At 41.7% G+C, this 17,697-nt stretch overlaps 1 protein-coding gene across 2 annotated transcripts in view; it reads left to right on the forward strand.

Annotated features, from left to right (window-relative positions):
* Window positions 1-2,890: 2,890 nt before the first annotated feature.
* Window positions 2,891-17,697, forward strand: part of hgsnat (heparan-alpha-glucosaminide N-acetyltransferase) — a 35,663-nt gene continuing 20,856 nt past the window's right edge. Inside the window, exons 1-7 of one of the 2 annotated variants that reach the window (XM_052009527.1) lie at window positions 2,891-3,127; window positions 5,503-5,615; window positions 7,956-8,095; window positions 11,395-11,522; window positions 11,900-11,969; window positions 14,693-14,762; window positions 16,169-16,275. In XM_052009527.1, coding sequence (XP_051865487.1) covers window positions 3,028-3,127; window positions 5,503-5,615; window positions 7,956-8,095; window positions 11,395-11,522; window positions 11,900-11,969; window positions 14,693-14,762; window positions 16,169-16,275 — 728 coding nt within the window. In that variant the 5' untranslated portion in view covers window positions 2,891-3,027. The remainder of the gene's footprint in view (window positions 3,128-5,502; window positions 5,616-7,955; window positions 8,096-11,394; window positions 11,523-11,899; window positions 11,970-14,692; window positions 14,763-16,168; window positions 16,276-17,697) is intronic. The other variant, XM_052009537.1, reaches the window with a different exon arrangement.

A 17,697-nucleotide genomic window follows, 5' to 3' on the forward strand; every position in this document is an offset into this window, starting at 1 on the left:
TCTGGATGTGGTCTCAACAAGACTTTCCTACACTTGTACTCCATTCACTTTGCCATGAAGGCCAAAAGTCATTGTTTATTCTATCTGAGTGTTAACTTCTGTGTTGCATGAATCACCACAGCAAGGGCCATGCCCATACTAATCTTTATTCATTTCTTAACAGTTGGACAAATATCCTGTTTTTCTATTACCAAATGTTGAATTTTATTCTCCAGATGTTCAATAATCCAAACCTATGGTCTGCCTTATCCTCTATTAACCTATTCTGAATTGATGAGAGATACCAGTTTTAATTTCTTTAAAGCCCACGGCCAAATAGTTGCTAGTTCCCAAGGAAGAGTCAGAGAGTCATACAACATGGAAGCAGGTCCTCAGTCCACCATCATACTGGTCATCAAATACCTCCTTATTCTAATCCCATTTCTCAGTGTTGGGCCTCTAGACCTCTATGCCATGGTGCTTCGAATGCATAGTGGTACTACATACCTCTAACATAAGAATACCTGCCTCCACTACCCCTCTGCCAGTGAATTCCAGATTCCAATCACCATCTATGTGAACAAAAATCTTTCTAAATCCCCTACCTCTTAACCTAAACCTATGCCCCCTGTTCATGAACATCTCTGTCAAGAGAAAAATTTCTATCTACCATAACCATGCCCCTCATAATTTTGTTTATCTCATTCCGTTCACCCCTCAGCCTTTCCTGCTCCAAAGAAGACTAATGCAGTTTATGCAGTCTCTCGTGAAAGACATAGAAATTGTGTTCAATTTGCTAGTTGGTCTGCCCCTATACCATTTGGTTTGAGCATGTGAGAACTCAAATTCAATCATAAGATTAAAATATGAGGAAGAATGTCAAAACTTTGCAGAGGCCGCAGGGAAGATTTACCAGATGATACCAGAAGAGAGACTGTGTGTGGAGAGATTTCAAAAGCTGGGGATATTTTCCTAATCATTGAAGAGGTTAAGGGAGGACCTAATAGAAACTGTTATAAAAATGGAGAAAACTGGGAAAGACTATTTGCATTGGCAAGTGGATTGGGAACCAGAGGTCATTGATGTATCCCTATTGGCAAACGAATCGAAGGTGTTTTTCTCATATTGATGTTTTAGAATATATTACATGAAGGGGTGGAGGAAGCAGATACCATAGGAAATTTCAAAAGGCAATTAAATATTACTTGAAGAGGACAATTGGAGGGTTCTCACTGCACATTTGGATGCCAGATATTTTGTGGAATCCCTAGTAGTTGTCTGGATTTCCTGTAAATGATATTGGCTGGGGGGGATTGCTTTACCTTGCATTTGAATGATGAAGCCAAGGAGAGTAAATTGAGTTGCATAATGAATATGTTAATTGATCATTGAATAATAGAAGATGGGAGAGGTTGAAAGGACTACTCTTTCTATTTTCCCCGTATTATAAGACAATCCTATGAGGGAACCCCTGTCACCCTGATAATGTCCATGTTCAGGGTGACAGGGGTTCCCTCATGGGATTGTCTTATAATACTTCCACACTGATGCACTCCCATTCTTTATATTTATTGGATTACAAGGGAAACAGCTTAAACTACAGCTATAAGGAGCCTTGGTTAAATCAGATCTACCTTACTAAGGGTTTGGGATATGAGACATTAAAGGGAGTGCAACATAGATTTACCACACCAAAACCTGGACTCCAAAGTCCAAAAAAACTCTAACAATGTGCAATTACACCAACTTTGATTGTATCACATAAAATTTATAAGGATGATGATGGTTTGACTGAAGCTTTCAAGATATTAAGGGAGAAACAAAGGACTGCAGATGCTGGAATCTAGATGAAAAAAACAAGATGCTAAGTTCTTCCAGCAAGATATTAAGGGAAACTGGTAAGGTAGATGATGAGGCATAGATCGAGTGGACAGTCAGAGGCTTTATCCCAGGGTGACAATGGCTAACATAAGGGGACATAATTTTAAAGTGACGGGAGGAAGGTATAAGGAGGATGTCGGGGGTAAGTTTTTTACACAGAGAGTGGTGGGTACGTGGAACACACTGCCGCCAGAGGTTGTGGGGGCAGATACATTAGCGACATTTAAGAGACTTTTAGACACATGAATGATAGCGAAATGGGGAGCTATGTGGGAGGGAAGGGTTAGGTAGATCTTGGGAGCAGGATAAAATGTCAGCACAACATTGTGGCCCGAAGGTGCTGTACTGTGCTGTATGTTCTATTAGGAGATGACCCATTTTGGTTTGTGGAGAATTTAGCATTAAGAGATATAGTCTAAACATTGGACCCAATCTGAGCATTTCCTCTCCTCCACCCTCCTTGCAGCTTCTCGCGTGTCCTTCCCACTTCTGACGAAGGGTCTTCGACCTGAAACGTTAACTCTGTTTCTCTTCCCACAGAGGCAGCCTGACCCGCTGGGTAATTCCAGCATTTTCTGTTTTAGTTCAGAATTGCAGTTACTTTGATTTTGCACCGACTGCACAAACGTCCCTTTCCAAACTTCAGCTCAGAAGGCACAGGACCCTCTGGTCGGCTCCTCTCGATGAACTCAATGAACACAATGAACACACGAAGCCCCGCCCACCACGATGCCCCGCCCATCTACTCATCCCCACATCTAAGCCACGCCCCCGCCAGTCCCATCCCTCAAAACCCCGCCCCCAGACAAGCCTCGCCCCCGACTGACGCTCTCCCACCCTGCTCCTGCTGATTGATTGGCTCCAACAGAAGCCCCGCCCCCCACACAGGCCCCGCCCCTGACTGCCGCCCGCCCACCGTCGCTCCTGATGATTGATTGGCTCCAACGGAAGCCGCGCCCCCCACACAATCCCCGCCCCTGCTGTTTGATTGGCTCCAACAGAAGCTCCGCCCACTCACCGCATCGTCCCAGGAGGCGGAGCTGGCGCCGGAAGTGGCGCCGGGTGGCTGAGGAGAGGAGGAGGAGGCGCCGCTAGGAGTTTGACTCGCCGCGGCTGAGTGGAGCGCTGGGGCGGCGTTGGAGCAACCGGGCCGAGGCGGGAGAGCTGATGGAGCCGGCCGGCTTCAGCCTGGGCCTAGTGGCCGCGCTGATTGCTTCCCTGTCAGTGTTGATGGTGGGCGGCGTGGACCCGTTGACGGTGGCTGGAGGTGAGGAGGCCGGGGAAGGGAGAGGGGGACGGAGGGCCCGGGGGAGGGGGGGACTGGACGGGACGGGACGGGACGGAGGGCCCGGGGGGGCGGACGGAGGGCCCCAGGGGGGGAAAGGGGGAGAGACGGAGGCCCCCGGGGGGGAGGGAGGGAGTGAGTACCCCGGGGGGAGGGGATGCAAGGGGCCCCGGAGGAGTGGGTGGTGCAGGGGGCTGTATCAGGGTCTTGGGGGGGGGGGGGCACAGCAGATATCTATGGTCACTGGGTGGATTTGTGGGAGGTGGGAGTATGAAGACTGAATGCAGGGGGGATAAAAGGGGCTGGTCTGATCATTGCAGAGGGATTGCATTGTCCTACATGTGTGGGAGCGGTTTTGTGGGGAAGTAACAGTCCCTCTCTGCTCTTCATCAGAATCAGGTTTATTATCACTATTTTATATGATATGAAATTAATTGTTTTGCAGTAGTGGTACTGCGCAAAGACATAAAATTACTATAAATTACAAAATAGTGCAAAAACAAAGGAATAATGAGGTAGTGTTCATGGGTTGATGGACTGTTTTGAAATCTGATGGCAGAGGGGAAGAAGCTGTTTCTGAATCATTGAGTGTGGGTCTTCAAGCTCCTGTACCTCCTCCCTGATGATAGTAATGAGAAGAGAGCATATCCCGGATGGTGAGGGTCCTTAGTGATGGATGCTGCCTTTTTGAGGCACCGCCTCTGGAAGATGTCCTCCATGGTGGAGAAGGTTGTGCCCATGATGGAGCTGGCTGAGTCTACAACCCCCTGTAGCCTCTTGTGTTCCTGTGCATTGGAGTCTTCATACCAGACTGTGATGCAACCAGTCAGAATGCTCTCCACCACACATCCATAGAAATTAGCAAGAGTCTTTGGTGACATACCATATCTCCTCAAACTCTGAATGCTGCTGTTGTGCCGCCTTATGATAATTATGATATCATCTGATCATTATGGTACCATTTTCCATCTATAGAAGAGTACACATGGTATCTCCATTTAATGTTTCATTCAAGAGCCAGGAGCTTTGACAGCACAACATTCCCCAGTACTCAAGAGAGTGCCGAGATCAATTTTGTACTCATCTCAGTGTCACTTGTATCCAGAGTCTCCTGACTCAATCAAGAATGCACAACTTTCAACCAGTGTCTAAAATGGATTAATAGGCAGTTTATTCTTTGCTGTATCTGTCATCTTCCTGTATGTAAATTAGCTACTGTACTTCCTGCGTTAGAACAGTGGGGGAGGGTGTGGAAGGTATCTATTTATTTTTAAATTATTGATGTTTAGTGATTTGTTGGGCAATGAATGCTGCTGTAATTGGCCCAATCTGAAGTCTTGATTGGCTATGTATTTGATAGCTGGTAACCAGGAGTGAAGTCAAATGAGAGTGTGTGAGAAGTTTGACATTACAGTAGAATGAGTAGTGATCACTAACATCCTGAAGCACACAGGATATATTCAGTTAGACATAAGTCACATGTCTCTACAAGTATGCTGACAGATCTGTTGGCTGCCCTGAAGCAGTAGTTAGGAACACCAGTTGTTCACCAGGTAAAAACTTCTTGATTAAAGATGCATCATAATTCTTCTACTGATCATTTCTGATATTGACAGTTTGTTGAAAGGGAACATAGCTAAATAACCTTTCACAAGTTTTTCTCTTCTTACATCCTTGTGATTAAAACCTTTTAATATTCTCCAATTCCGGTAGTTTTATTCTATTTTTCAGATTTTCAGTACCTGCTTTTTTTCTGGTTTTCAAGATAAAATGCAGAGTTGTTTTTGATTGTTGTAAGACCCTTGGTTACTGATTGTTGGGAGATGTTCACTAAATAAACGTGTAGGAAGTGTACTTATTGTATGTGAGAAATTGTCTGTTAAAATGTGTATGTGAGTAAAATGCTGTCACTGTATTTAGTTGGCAATTTCCACTGTCGTCCAGTGGACTAAGGCAGCCTGCAGTTAATTATGCCATTTAGATAAAGGAAATGTGGCTACCCCAATTTTTAAAAAGAGAAATAAAAGTAGCTGGGAGAAAACTGCATGTGTGTCTATGTGTGCATATGTGAAGAAAAATCGTCAGCAACTCTGACAGCATTTGATATAGTGTCTCTGGATCATTAGTTGAGTAAAGTAATCATATACATTGTGCATTGACAGTAGCCTCTGATCAGGCTATCATTAGGCCATTGGAAATCTATGTCAAGTGATTTGAAAAGGGCAAATTAATAGCCTTTATTTTGTTGTTTCATAATATCTTAACCATTCTTGTATCTGGAAAACTTTGAAGTAACTAGAAGTTCAAAATTTTTTGTGCTATCGTATTAGTTTTTGAGGTTTTTTTTGTCATTACAGAGTCTCCTGACAGAAAGCATCATAAACTTGAGATGGACCAGGCAATTTTAAGTGTTTATAATGAATTATCCGAGGAGCTCGTTGTCTCCTGGCTGTCAGATCACTGTTACCACGTGAGTGTGAAGTAGATTAAGTTGTGTCTCACCAGTTGTTGCAGCTGGGTTCATTGGTGTATAGTCCAGAATGCACTTGCTGTAACGGAACTAAACAATTGAAAGTAAGAAGGTGACATGTCTCTGGCCCAATGCCAATATAATACAGATGGGGGAAGCACCCTGGTAAAGGACCAATTATGTCCAATTTTAGTGATCGGTATTAATACCCAGATAACTTTGTTTATCTTTGTTCTATTTTTGAAACTTGTGCGCATATGTGTGCAGTTTCTTCTTTTGGGTGAATTTGCAATTGTATTGTTTTACAAGGCTTCAAGTTTATGCTGAAGTACATTTGTACAGTCACAAAGGTGAGGGTTACATGTGTACTATTATTTTCTCATTCAGTTGAAAAGTGTTACTAGATGTATTTAAAGTTGGCAACTTGGTATAGTTTTAGCAGTTCAATGAGTTTCTCAGCATGCTATCTTCCATCTGTATGTAATCTGATCTTAACATTATTAAAAATAACTTAAAATATACTGAACCATTGAACCATTTGATCATTTCATCGATAAGTGGAGAAAAGCAGTTTCCATCTGCGAATGGTTCAAATGTCAGACGGCATAAACAAAGTGAAAGCCTAAAGGTACAAGAGGAATGTGAGAGAAACTTTTTATATGTTTGTGTACAAATACCTTGCTCTGCATGCAAGGGTGGTGGAAATAATCAGCAGTTCCAGAACACAATTGGAAAGGTGCTTCAGGGAAATAATCTGCAGGTCTATGGGGCAATGGGAAAGAGACTCAATAGAATACTCAACAAGGGGTCAGCATGATGGGTCAAATGGCTACCATTTGTGCCATAACAAATAAATTTTTATTTTGTGAGTTGGTTAATTTCTTAGTACGTATGTTTTGATATTAAGAAACCGAAAATAATACAAAGAAATCATTGGAATTTGAAGAGCATTTCATGTGTGAACCTCTTAATTTCAAATTGGAGGTGTAATCATTTTTGAAGTTGTGATCTGGCTCTGGTTAACTTTTATGTGACAGATTTTGCTACCATTATGGGTGGTGGCTGCGTGCCCCGGGTTACCAAGGCTAGATGTGGAGGACCTTCTTCACTGACACAATGGCGTTATCTAAATGATGATGAGGCATCTGAAGGCCACTGAAGGAGGCCTGATCCCAAAGCTGGCCTAGTAGTTTCCAGATGTTTCCAATGTAATTGACATTCAGAACATTCAATGACTATTAAAATTGAACTAAACAATTGAAACACTTTTCAAAGATTGTGCTTTAAAAGAGCAAATGAAGCAGCTTTTAAACAAAAAACACAAACACTGAAATATTTCTAAAAGAAGTTCTTAACCTTTTTTTTCTTTCTCCCCTGCATCCCTACAATCCCTGCAGAAATCAGTGTTGCAATAGCTGCTGCGTCGGTTGTGCTGGTGCAGGATTTGAAAGCCTATTTTTCCCCAATGTAAAATGTTGGGAGATCTCAGTAAGGTTGAAATCTGCTGCTGGACTCCATCTGTTTGCTACTTTTGATTAGGTTTGGGACATGCATTATCTATGTGTGGCAGTGCCAGTCTTGCTGGCATTTACCAGCAAGATCCAGGTTACTCATTTCTGCAGGCACTATAAATGTCCAGGTTTTGCTCCCCTAATTCTGGTTTCTTGGTCATTTCTGAATTCAGTCACTCCACTATTGCTTTGTGAATACAAGGTTCCAAGCTTTGGAGTTTTCTTCTTAAACCTTTGCAATTCTCTGCCCATCTATAACTTTTCCCTCCCTTAAGATACTCCTTTAAACCAACCTCTCTTCCCAACCTTCTTGTCATCTGTCCTAATATTTCCATGTGTGACAGCATCAAATTTTGTTGACACTTGTGTAGTGCTTTAGGATTTTAAATGTGCTACATACAGGTGAATTCCACTTTACAGCAGTTCAGGTAACAGAAATTCACCAAAAAATCTGACATATGGAATAAAAAATGTTAGTTTTTTTTCAACTCACATTTCTTGATGCACATGCAGATGGTGTGGCTTGGTATAATGGAAAATCGAGATCGGACGGTCCTCCAGAATGTGAACACCCCGCCCCTGTAATGTCGGGGTCGCCTATAAATTGTTGAGTTGACCGAATTTATTTAAGTACTGTGGAAATGCCCATGAAAGTGGTTTGGGGTGAAACTTAAGTATGTTTTAATTTTCTCATTGATAATTTTATTTGATTTCAATCTTGATTCTAGCTTCAGACATAGGGTTTATAATACATTAAATTAAATCGTGAAGCAAAATATAAATCAAAAGCTAACATTTTCTTTCTTGCTTTTTTTTCCCTGTTGCTCAGTGCAAGTTTCAGAAACTTGGTAATGTGTCTTCTAAAAAGCGTTTAGGACTTCAACAAAAACACCCTGGGAATTCATCATTTACCATCGACACCAAACATGCAGTCATGTTACAGCTGAACACCTCAGTTGAGGTGTGCAGGTTAGTTTTTTTTAAATTCCTTATTGGGATATGGGTGATGTTGGTAAGGCTACCATTTATTGCCTTTGAGAAAGTGACAGTATTTTCTTGAAGCACAGAAGTCCTTCTGATGAGAGTATTCCCCACAGTGCTGTTGGGAGGGGGTGATTCCAAGACTTGGATCCAGTATTGATGAAGCTGCAGTGAGTTATTTCTGTCAGGATGGTGTGTGATTTGGCAGGGTGCATGCAGGTGATGGTGTTCCCATGCACCTGCTGCCCTTGGCCTTTGTAGCAGCAATGGCAGGTTTGGAAGGTGCTGTCAGGGTCATGTTGGTAAATAACTGCAGTGCTCTTTATAAATGGTACACATCACAGCTACTGGTGGTGGAGGACATGTTTTGGCTAATGGCAGTCCAGTGGGCTGCTTTGTCTTGGATGTGCCTAGCTTCTTGACAGATGTTGGTGCTACATTCATTCAGGCAAGTAGAGAGTATTCTATCACCTCATCACTTCTGCCTTGCAGCCAGTGGGAAGGCCTTGGTGTCGGGTGGTGAGTCGCTGACTGCAGTATACCCAACTGCTGACTGGTCTTGTAGCCACAGTGTTAATATTGCTGGTCCAGATGAGTTTCTGGTCACTGGTGACACCCAAGATATTGCTTGGAGGAATTTCATGATAGCAATCCCATTGAATGCTTATAGGAGATGGCAGTAGCCTGGTGTGAATGTTATTTGTCGTTGATGTCCATGCCTAAATGTTGATTAATTTCCTTAAGTAGAGCCAGTCTACATGACTATATGTGCAGGGTTTATGTTTTGATTAAATTCTTGGGTTTGAGTCAAACCATGGTGCCCATTTCAGTAATTTATCCATGTTAAGATGATTTGCTTAATGTTATTGGCATGTGAATTGCATATTTAAGATTGCTGAGAATAATTAAGAATGAATACTTATTTGTTTTGGTTTATTATTGTCTCATGTAACCAGGTACAGTGAAAAGCTTTTGTTTGCATGCCATTCCAAATAGATTATACGTAAGTACATTGTGGTACCAAACCTTCAGTACAAAAGGAAGACAAAACGGAATGCAGAATATAGTGTTACATTTACAGAGAAAGTGCAGTGCAAGTAGACAAATAGAATGTAAGGGCCATGATGAGGTAGATTGAGAGATCAAGAGTTCATATTTATCATATAAGAAGTCTGTTCAAGAGTCTTGTACAGCAGGATAGGAGCTGTCCTTGAGCCTGGTGGTACGTGTTCTCCAGTTTTTGTACTTTCTGCTCAAATCAAGGGGGGAGAATAGAGAATGACTGGGGTGGGAAGGGTCTTTGATTATGTTAGCTGCTTTCCTGAGGCAGCCGGAAGTGCAGACAGAGTCAACGGAGGGGAGATTAGTTTTTGTGGGGCTTCATTCACAACTCTCTGCAATTTCTCGTGGTCTTGGGGCCACGAGCTATACCAAGCTGTGATGCATCTGGACAGGATGCTTTCAGTGGTGCATCTGTTTTTAAAAAAAAAATTCAGGGACATGCCAAATTTCCTTAGTCTTCTGAGCAAATAGAGGGGTTGGTGTGTTTTCTTGGCCATAGAGTCCACGTGGCTGAACCAGGATAAGTTGTTGGTGATACTTACACTTGAAGCTCACAACCATCTCCATCTCAGCACCATTGATACAGAGAGGTGTGTACTCTGACCAGCTTCCTGAACTCAATGACCATCTCTTTCATTTTTCTGACATTGAGGGAGCAGTTGTTGTCTTCACACGTTGTCACTAGGCTCCCTATCCCCTTCCCCTGTACTTCATCTTGTCATTGTTTGAGATCTGGCCCACTATGGTGGTGTCACCTGCAAACTTGTAAATGGAGTTAGGGCAGAATCTGGCCAGACAGTCGTGAGTGTATATGCAGTAAAATAACATGCTGAGAAACCTGGCATGTGTAGCATTGGTATTGAGGATAATATTGGCGTGGTTGGGTTGTTTGATCTGGGAATGTCTTGATACCTGCTCTGGCTCTCTTTGAGTCTATAACTTTGGAAGTTAGGAACAACAAACATGTAGGAATCTGGTAGTTATTGGGTCAGTGCAGGTAAGTGGTGCTATAATAGATTAAGCAGGATCTTATTGAACGGTGGAGTGGGCATGAGAAACCAAATGGACTGTTTTTTTTTGTTTGAGGGTTTGACAGGTTAGATGCTGAAAGTCTGCTTCCTTCAAACTTGGGTGGGATTGGAGGGTGCAGGGCATTGTTTCAGATTAAGGGGTCGCTTATTCAGAACTGAGAGAACATTTCTTAGCACTGTAGAATTGATGCAGTATTGGTCCTTTCAAACCCAAGTCTTCTCTCTTTAAGAACAATCTCATCAATCCTATTCCCAGCTCTTTCTGTGTGGCCCTGTAAATTCTTTTGCTTCCTCAATTATCTTTCCAGTTTTCTGTTGAAAATCACCATTGAATCTGCTGCTGCTGCTGCTGCTGCTACTGCTACCCTTTCTGGCAGTGAATTCCGGATAGTGATTACTCCACGGAAAAAGTTCTAAGAACTGTGAATCTTTGGAATTCCCTAGGGAGCTGTAGGTGTTCAATCACTGAGTTTAATAAATTTTTGGATTGCAAGGGAATCAAGAGGTATGGGGCTTGGGCAGTAAAGTGGACTTGAGTCAAAGATCTGCTTCTTCTGAATAGTGGTGGAAGACTGAGGACTATCATGATTCACTCTTGTTCCAATTTTTTAAATTCTTCTGCTTGGATAACTCTCTATTCTGTTAAGTTATTAAACAAATATGTATAGGATAGAAACAGAAAATGTTGTATATATCCTAGTGGTCAAGCAGCATCCATAGAGGAAAATAGTAATGTTTTGGGTAGATAACCTATTATTTGAACTGGAACAAGGTAGATGTCAAGCAAGTTTTAAAATGCAAAGAAAGAAGGAAGAGGAGGAAAAAGGAAAAATATGGGATGTAAAATAGATAAAATGACAAGATAAGTGGTGCAAGGCAAAAAGATGTTAAAACAAGTAAACAAAAGATGGGTTGAGAGCTATAAATGTGAACATCAGATGAATGTTCCTCCAATATTACCATCGGACTGATTTTAACTAACTTCAAAGCAAATATAAATATTTAGAAATTAAGAGCAACACATTAGAAAATACAGAAGCAACATTATGTTAAATGTGTGATGTATAATGTAAAAATTCAGTAAACATGTGAATAGACTGGAGCAGTGGAGTAAAATCATTTTGAAGGATGAGTACCTAAAATGAATATATACTCATTTCTAATTATAGTTGCCTTTGTGTATGCCTCTTGCAGGGTTCATGAAAGTTTTGGTGAGCTTGGACACTATTCCTTGTGGGTGACAAAGGCCAACTGGAGTAATGCAAATGGAACAGTGACCTGTAAAACCATTATCGACAAAGAACCCATCAACAGCAATCTTCGTATGTACACTGTGAAGTGCTGCCGCATTTTACCTTGTTCAAAGTCGAGGAGCTTAATATTCCTTGTAGGAAGTCAAAAAGAGAAGTAGCATTTTAATCACTGCTCTAGAAAGAGGGGGAATTCTGTCGAGAGCAGGGACAAGGTATTTCTATTTCACATGAGAGATTGGAACAAATTTTCTTTATGCAGAATATATGTTGTATGTTTCAGATCCATACACTAAGTAGTGATTTGTGTGATGTACTTAAGTCAATTATTAGCATCCGTACAAATTCTAGTGTTTATTTTACTTCTGATTTATCATTTTTTTCCTGTTCAGAATTTCTTATTCAATGCTTTAATGATTCAAAATAAACTTTTTGTATTTATCCCACAGCAATTTTATACGCCTTCCTTGTCTATGTTGGATTGGTCATTCTCGTATGTTTAGGACAGTTCGTACAGGGGTAAGTGGCATATTTTAAGAATTACTCAATGAATGAATTTTTAGCAATCGTTTATGGAGCTGTATAGAAAAGTCAGGCTGCAGAGTCAGTCCCCAGGCTGTGATGTTTCTGATATCAGCTAGAATTAGTCTCCTGACTGTACTTCAAAAGTATTTCATTGGCTGTAAAGCCTTTTAGTGCATCCTGTAAGACAAGTTCCTTTAAAGTGAGCAAAATTGTAAATTCTGACACGCAGCCTAGGAGGATACCTGAATTCCTTTGCATCTCCATTTCTCCAATCCTTTTCACATTCTTTTGTTACCAGTAAACTTTCAAAAGCTGTCGTAGATTCCTCTTCCTTCATTGTTTACTGGTGGAAGAGGCAAAGGGCTGAAAAAGAAGGAATCCGGTAGGAGAGGACAGTAGACCGTGGAATAAAAGGAAGGAGGTGGGGAATAGGAGGGAGGTGATGGGCAGGTTATGAGGGTGGAAGAGGGGAAAAAGAAGGGGTAAAGGGGCCACAGGAATGAGGAAAAACAAAGGGGGGGGGGAAGAAGGGGGGGGGGGAAGAAGGGGAGGGGTTACCAGAAGTTAGAGAAATCAATGTTGATGCCGTCAGGTTGGAGACTACCAAGGTGGAATGTGAGGTGTTGTTCCTCCAACCTGTGTCTGGCCTCAACGTGACAGTAGAGGATGCCATGGATAGATATGTCAGTGCGGGAATGGGACATGGAATTGATGTGGCTGGCCACCAGCAGATCCTGGCTGTTGCGGTGGATGGAGCCAGCTTGTGTTTGTACTCCTTCCCCCTCCCCTACCTTTTTATTCTGGCTTCTGCTGACTTCCAGTCCTGATGAAGGATCTCGACCTGAATTGTCGACTGTTTATTTCCCTCCATAGATGCTGCCTGACCTGCTGAGTTCCTCCAGCATTTTGTGTGTGTAATTTCTTCTGTGATTAGATTTACACCTTGTTAGCTGCCACCTGACCATAGTTTTTCCCTATCTATTTCATCGAAGGCCTTTTATTGTTTTGATTCCCCTCTGTTGGAGCTCCATTTGATCATCTTTATCCAAACAATACAAGTTAGTTTGTCAGTGCTTTTTGCCTTACTAAAACCATTCATTTTTGATGATATAGTAAATCTTTTCAGCTTGCTCTCCGTGGATTTCTGCTCTTGATCAAAATCCAAACACCACCTACTGAGTTTTAGTTTTTAAAATATCCTGTTTTGATAACACTGCTTAAATTTATGAAGGAATAGGGTATAGACAGTATCCAACAAGTGATGGAATGGGATGAAGGGAATGTGGATGCATGTTTTTGACAAGGAAGGTGTGGAATGCTTGAATGGAATCTGATCGAAACAGTTTCCACACAGACTTTTCAGAATAGGTTGAGTGGGTGGTGAAGAGGGATGAAGGAGTTTGGGATTTAGATTATATGTGAATGAAAAATGTGAGTACCCTGATTGCGTTGCAGTTTCTGTAACTGTATGTGGGCCCAGACGCTGATGAACTAGAAACTCTACTGTTACCTCAGCTCTCCCAATTGTTGGACAGTTTTTTAAGTTCCTTCATGAGGGGGATATGATAGAACACTTGGGGTTAGAAAGTCTTCCTCTAAATATCAGCCAACAGCTGCAAGGTATGTACATCGAACAGTATAGCACAATACAGGCCCTTCGGCTCACAATGTTGTGCCGACCTTTAAACCTCGCCTAAGACTACCTAACCCCTTCCTCCCACCTATCCCTCTATTTTAAATTCTTCCATATGCTTATCTAGTAATCTCTTGAATTTGACCAATGTACCTGCCTCCACCACCACCCCAGGCAGCGCATTCCATGCCCCAACCACTCTCTGGGTAAAAAAACCTTCCTCTGATATCCCCCTTGAACTTCCCACCCATTACTTTAAAGCCATGCCCTCTTGTATTGAGCATTGGTGCCCTGGGAAAGAGGCACTGGCTGTCCATTCTATCTATTCGTCTTAATATTTTGTACACCTCTATCATGTCTTCTCTCATCCTCCTTCTCTCCAAAGAGTAAAGCCCTAGCTCCCTTAGTCTCTCCTCATAATGCATACTCTGTAAACCAGGCAGCATCCTGGTAAATCTCCTCTGCACCCTTTCCAACACTCCCACATCCTACCCATAATGAGGCAACCAGAACTGGACACAGTACTCTAAGTGTGGTCTAACCAGAGTTTTGTAGAGCTGCATCATTACCTCGCGGCTCTGAAACTCAATCCCTCGATTTATGAAAGCTAACACCCCATAAGCTTTCTTAACTACCCTATCCACCTGTGAGGCAACTTTCAGGGATCTGTGGAGATGGACCCCCATATGTATATGTACATTGTACATATGATATGTACATTGAATACCACATTTGAAATCTCGTTTCATTGTCTGAAAGTTCATTTGTTGAACTTTTGTCAGAAGTAGACTTTGATGCTCACATGTAACTACATAATCCATTTAGTGGGTACAAAAGATGAATTTCTATCCTGTGCTCTTTCAATTGAGTCATAGTCATACAGCACTGAAGCAGGCCCTTCAGCCCAACTGGTTCATGTTGACCAAAATTCCCATCTAAGCCAGTCCCATTTGCCTACATTTGGTCCATATCCCAGTAAACCTTTCCTATCCATGTACCTGTCCAACTACCTTTTAATTGTTGTTAATGTAATTGAGGTAAAGAAATGGGGAAAGGCTGAATTTTTGGTTTATTTCTCCTCCAGGCTGAGTCCTGTTAAAAACCTGTTGTTTCGCCTATCAAGTCGAGTGGAGATGGAACGGTTAATCAACTCTGTAAGTAATGAGCAACTTTATTTATTTAGGACTGCATAAAGGTAGGAAAAATAGAAAGGACATAGTGTTAGAATAGTTAAGAATGAAGGAAATCACATAGTAGACAGAGGGCCTAACCAGTACGGGTCCTCCATAGCTTACAAATGTCCCACGGTGTACAGCCTGTACATATGAGCGGAATTAGTTTATTATTGTCATGTTTACCGAGGTACAGTGATAAACTTGTATTGCATACAGTTCGTACAGATCAATTCATTAGAATGTATTGAGGCAGTACAAGGTAAAAAAACAGTGCAGAATAAAGTGTCACAGCTACAGAGAAAGTGCAGTGTAGGTAGACAATAAGGTATGAGGTCATAACGAGGTAGATTGTGAGGTCAAGAGTCCATTTTATTGTACTAGGGAACTGTTCAGTAGTCTTATAATAGCGGGATAGAAGCTGTCCTTGAGCCTGGTGGTATGTGCTTTCAGGCTTTTGTCTTCTGCCTGCTGGGAGAAGGGAGAAGTGAGAATGTCTGGGGTGGGTGAGGTCTTTGATTATGCTGGCTGCTTTACTGAGGCAGCAAGAACTGCAGACAGAGTCCATGGAGGGGAAGTTGGTTTCCGTGATGTGCTGAGCTGTATCCACACCTCTGTAGTTTTTTGTGGTCCAGAGCAGAGCAGTTGCCATACCAAGCTGTGATGCATCCAGATAGGATGCTTTCTATGGTGCATCGATAAAAGTTGGTGAGTGTCAAAGGGGACATACCAAATTTTTTAGCCTCCTGAGGAAGTAATGACGCTGGTGACCAGTGGTATGGATCTGCCGTTTGTTGTGGGGCTGCAGCATTTTCTTCTTGATTTACTTCTGCATTTCTGACTGGTGAACTGTTTGGGTTATGAACAGTTCACAGGAACAGAAGTCTGCTATAACCTAGGGAAGACCTAGGTTATGGCAAAAATTAGGTTATGAAAAATGTTTTTCAAAAACTGCAGATGCTGGAAATATGAAACAAGACAAGTCTGGCAGCATCTGTGGAAAGAAAAACAGTCAATATTTTGTATCAAAGGCCTTTGAGAGGTGCACAATGAAGAGGTTGAATGAAACTGGTATGAGTACAAGTGTGAAGAAGTTTAGGCTCTCATCAGACCACAATACCAGTACTGTGTACAGTTCTGGTTACTGACATACAAGCAAGATATTCAGGCTCTGGGTACAGTGATCTTAATGTCAGGTCTGTGTTAGGACTATTCATCCTAGAAAAGTGTTGCATTGCAGGTAAATTTTGATTGCTGTAGTAGGGAAGTGTTCTTTTCTTAATTATAAATAGCATCTGTTTGTGAAAATAGCATGGTTTCTCTTCCTCCACAATTTTTATAGTGATTAGAGCAAGTTTAATATAAAGTATGTATGCTTTGTTTCAAAGGAGCTGGGATCACCAATCCGCGTGGCTGACAGCACAGGTCAAAGTAACCTTGTACCCGGACGTAGTGCAGGCTCCCAACGCCTTCGTTCACTTGACACTTTGCGAGGGTAACTCTATTTTAGGAATATTTACAGCTTGGACTTTAAATTATTCTAAAAATGCAGTTGAGCAGAACCTTTAAAAGTTGCTCTTTTCTGTGCCCCATGTTTTTTGAAGGGAAGCTTCCTGTCAGAGGTTCACATAATCCTGATATCTAGTGCCTGCTCTGTTGTAGAGCATGCTGTGATTGTTACTTTGCCGGTGTTGCTTTTTAACTTCTATCAACTGTTCGGAATGTTTAGTTTTGGTTCCCCTCCCTGCACTGCTTAAAACCTCACCCATTTGGTGACACCAGTTGGTCTCTTCCCTCTGGCATGATGTCTAGCACATGATGTCATTATACTTCTCAACATATAACCACAGGAGCAGGCCATTGTGCACCTTCAGCTTTCTCTGCTATTCAGTTAAATTTTGACTTGAATACCTTGCCTAGGTTCCCTGACCCTAAAGATCCATGCGTAACTAAGGTTGATCAATTTTGGTATTAAAATTTGAAATTGCCTAATTTCAATGGTTGGAGTTTGGGCAGGCTGAAAGTTCTTGACTTGGAGCCCTGCGTGCGAATTGTTTCTGAAATCACCCCTGAAACTTAATTTTAAAGCTTATTCCTCCTTGTTGTTGGCTCAATCCAAATGTTGTGTTCTTGGTGTGGATGGTTGCTTTGTATCTCGGGCAGTCTGATTTCAATGCAGTGTGAGGCTTCATGATTGAGAGATTAAAGGTATTGAGAGAGACTGAACAGATTGGGGCTGTTTTGTTTAGAAATAAGAATTTGAGGAGACCTGATGAAGGATCTTTAGGAATGTGTTGGACAGGGTAGATAGAGAGAATAGTTGCATGTGAAAGATTCCAAATTTAAAGGCAATAAATTCAAGATATTTTACTAGTGGATTTATTAGGATCTAATTTAGAAAGTGGAACTTCTACCATAGAAAGGATTTGACACATTCTTAGGAAAAACTAGAAAGGTATGTGACTGAAAAAGGAATAGATAATTCAAAGGTTGAGAGGAGACTTGTGCTAAGTATAAACAACACCACAGTTTAGCTGGGCTCTTAGCTTGTTTCTGTGCTACATATATATGTGTGTGTATATGTATATTGTCTTGTCAGTGTGATAAACTCAGACAATTATTATCCTGCAGTGACAATGGAACTTGCTGTTATTTATTCCACCGTGATTTTTTTTTGCCGGTGTACTTGTTGAATTCATGATCTGTAAACAATAGTGTTGTAGGTCTGGTGGTGGTTGTTTAACAGTAGGTGAGTGTGACTGAAAACTGAGTATAGGCTGTATCATCATTCAAGGTCCTTCCATGTTTGGCAGCTAGAAGTTGGGCAGGATGTACCTTGTGTGATGCCCCTTTTATAAGAGTAATGTAATATTCTTCTCTGTATCATTTCTGATAGCTTATAACTTGCTCCCATGCA

This window comes from Pristis pectinata, chromosome 2, assembly GCF_009764475.1.
Source record: "Pristis pectinata isolate sPriPec2 chromosome 2, sPriPec2.1.pri, whole genome shotgun sequence".
Taxonomy (NCBI): Eukaryota; Metazoa; Chordata; class Chondrichthyes; order Rhinopristiformes; family Pristidae; genus Pristis; species Pristis pectinata.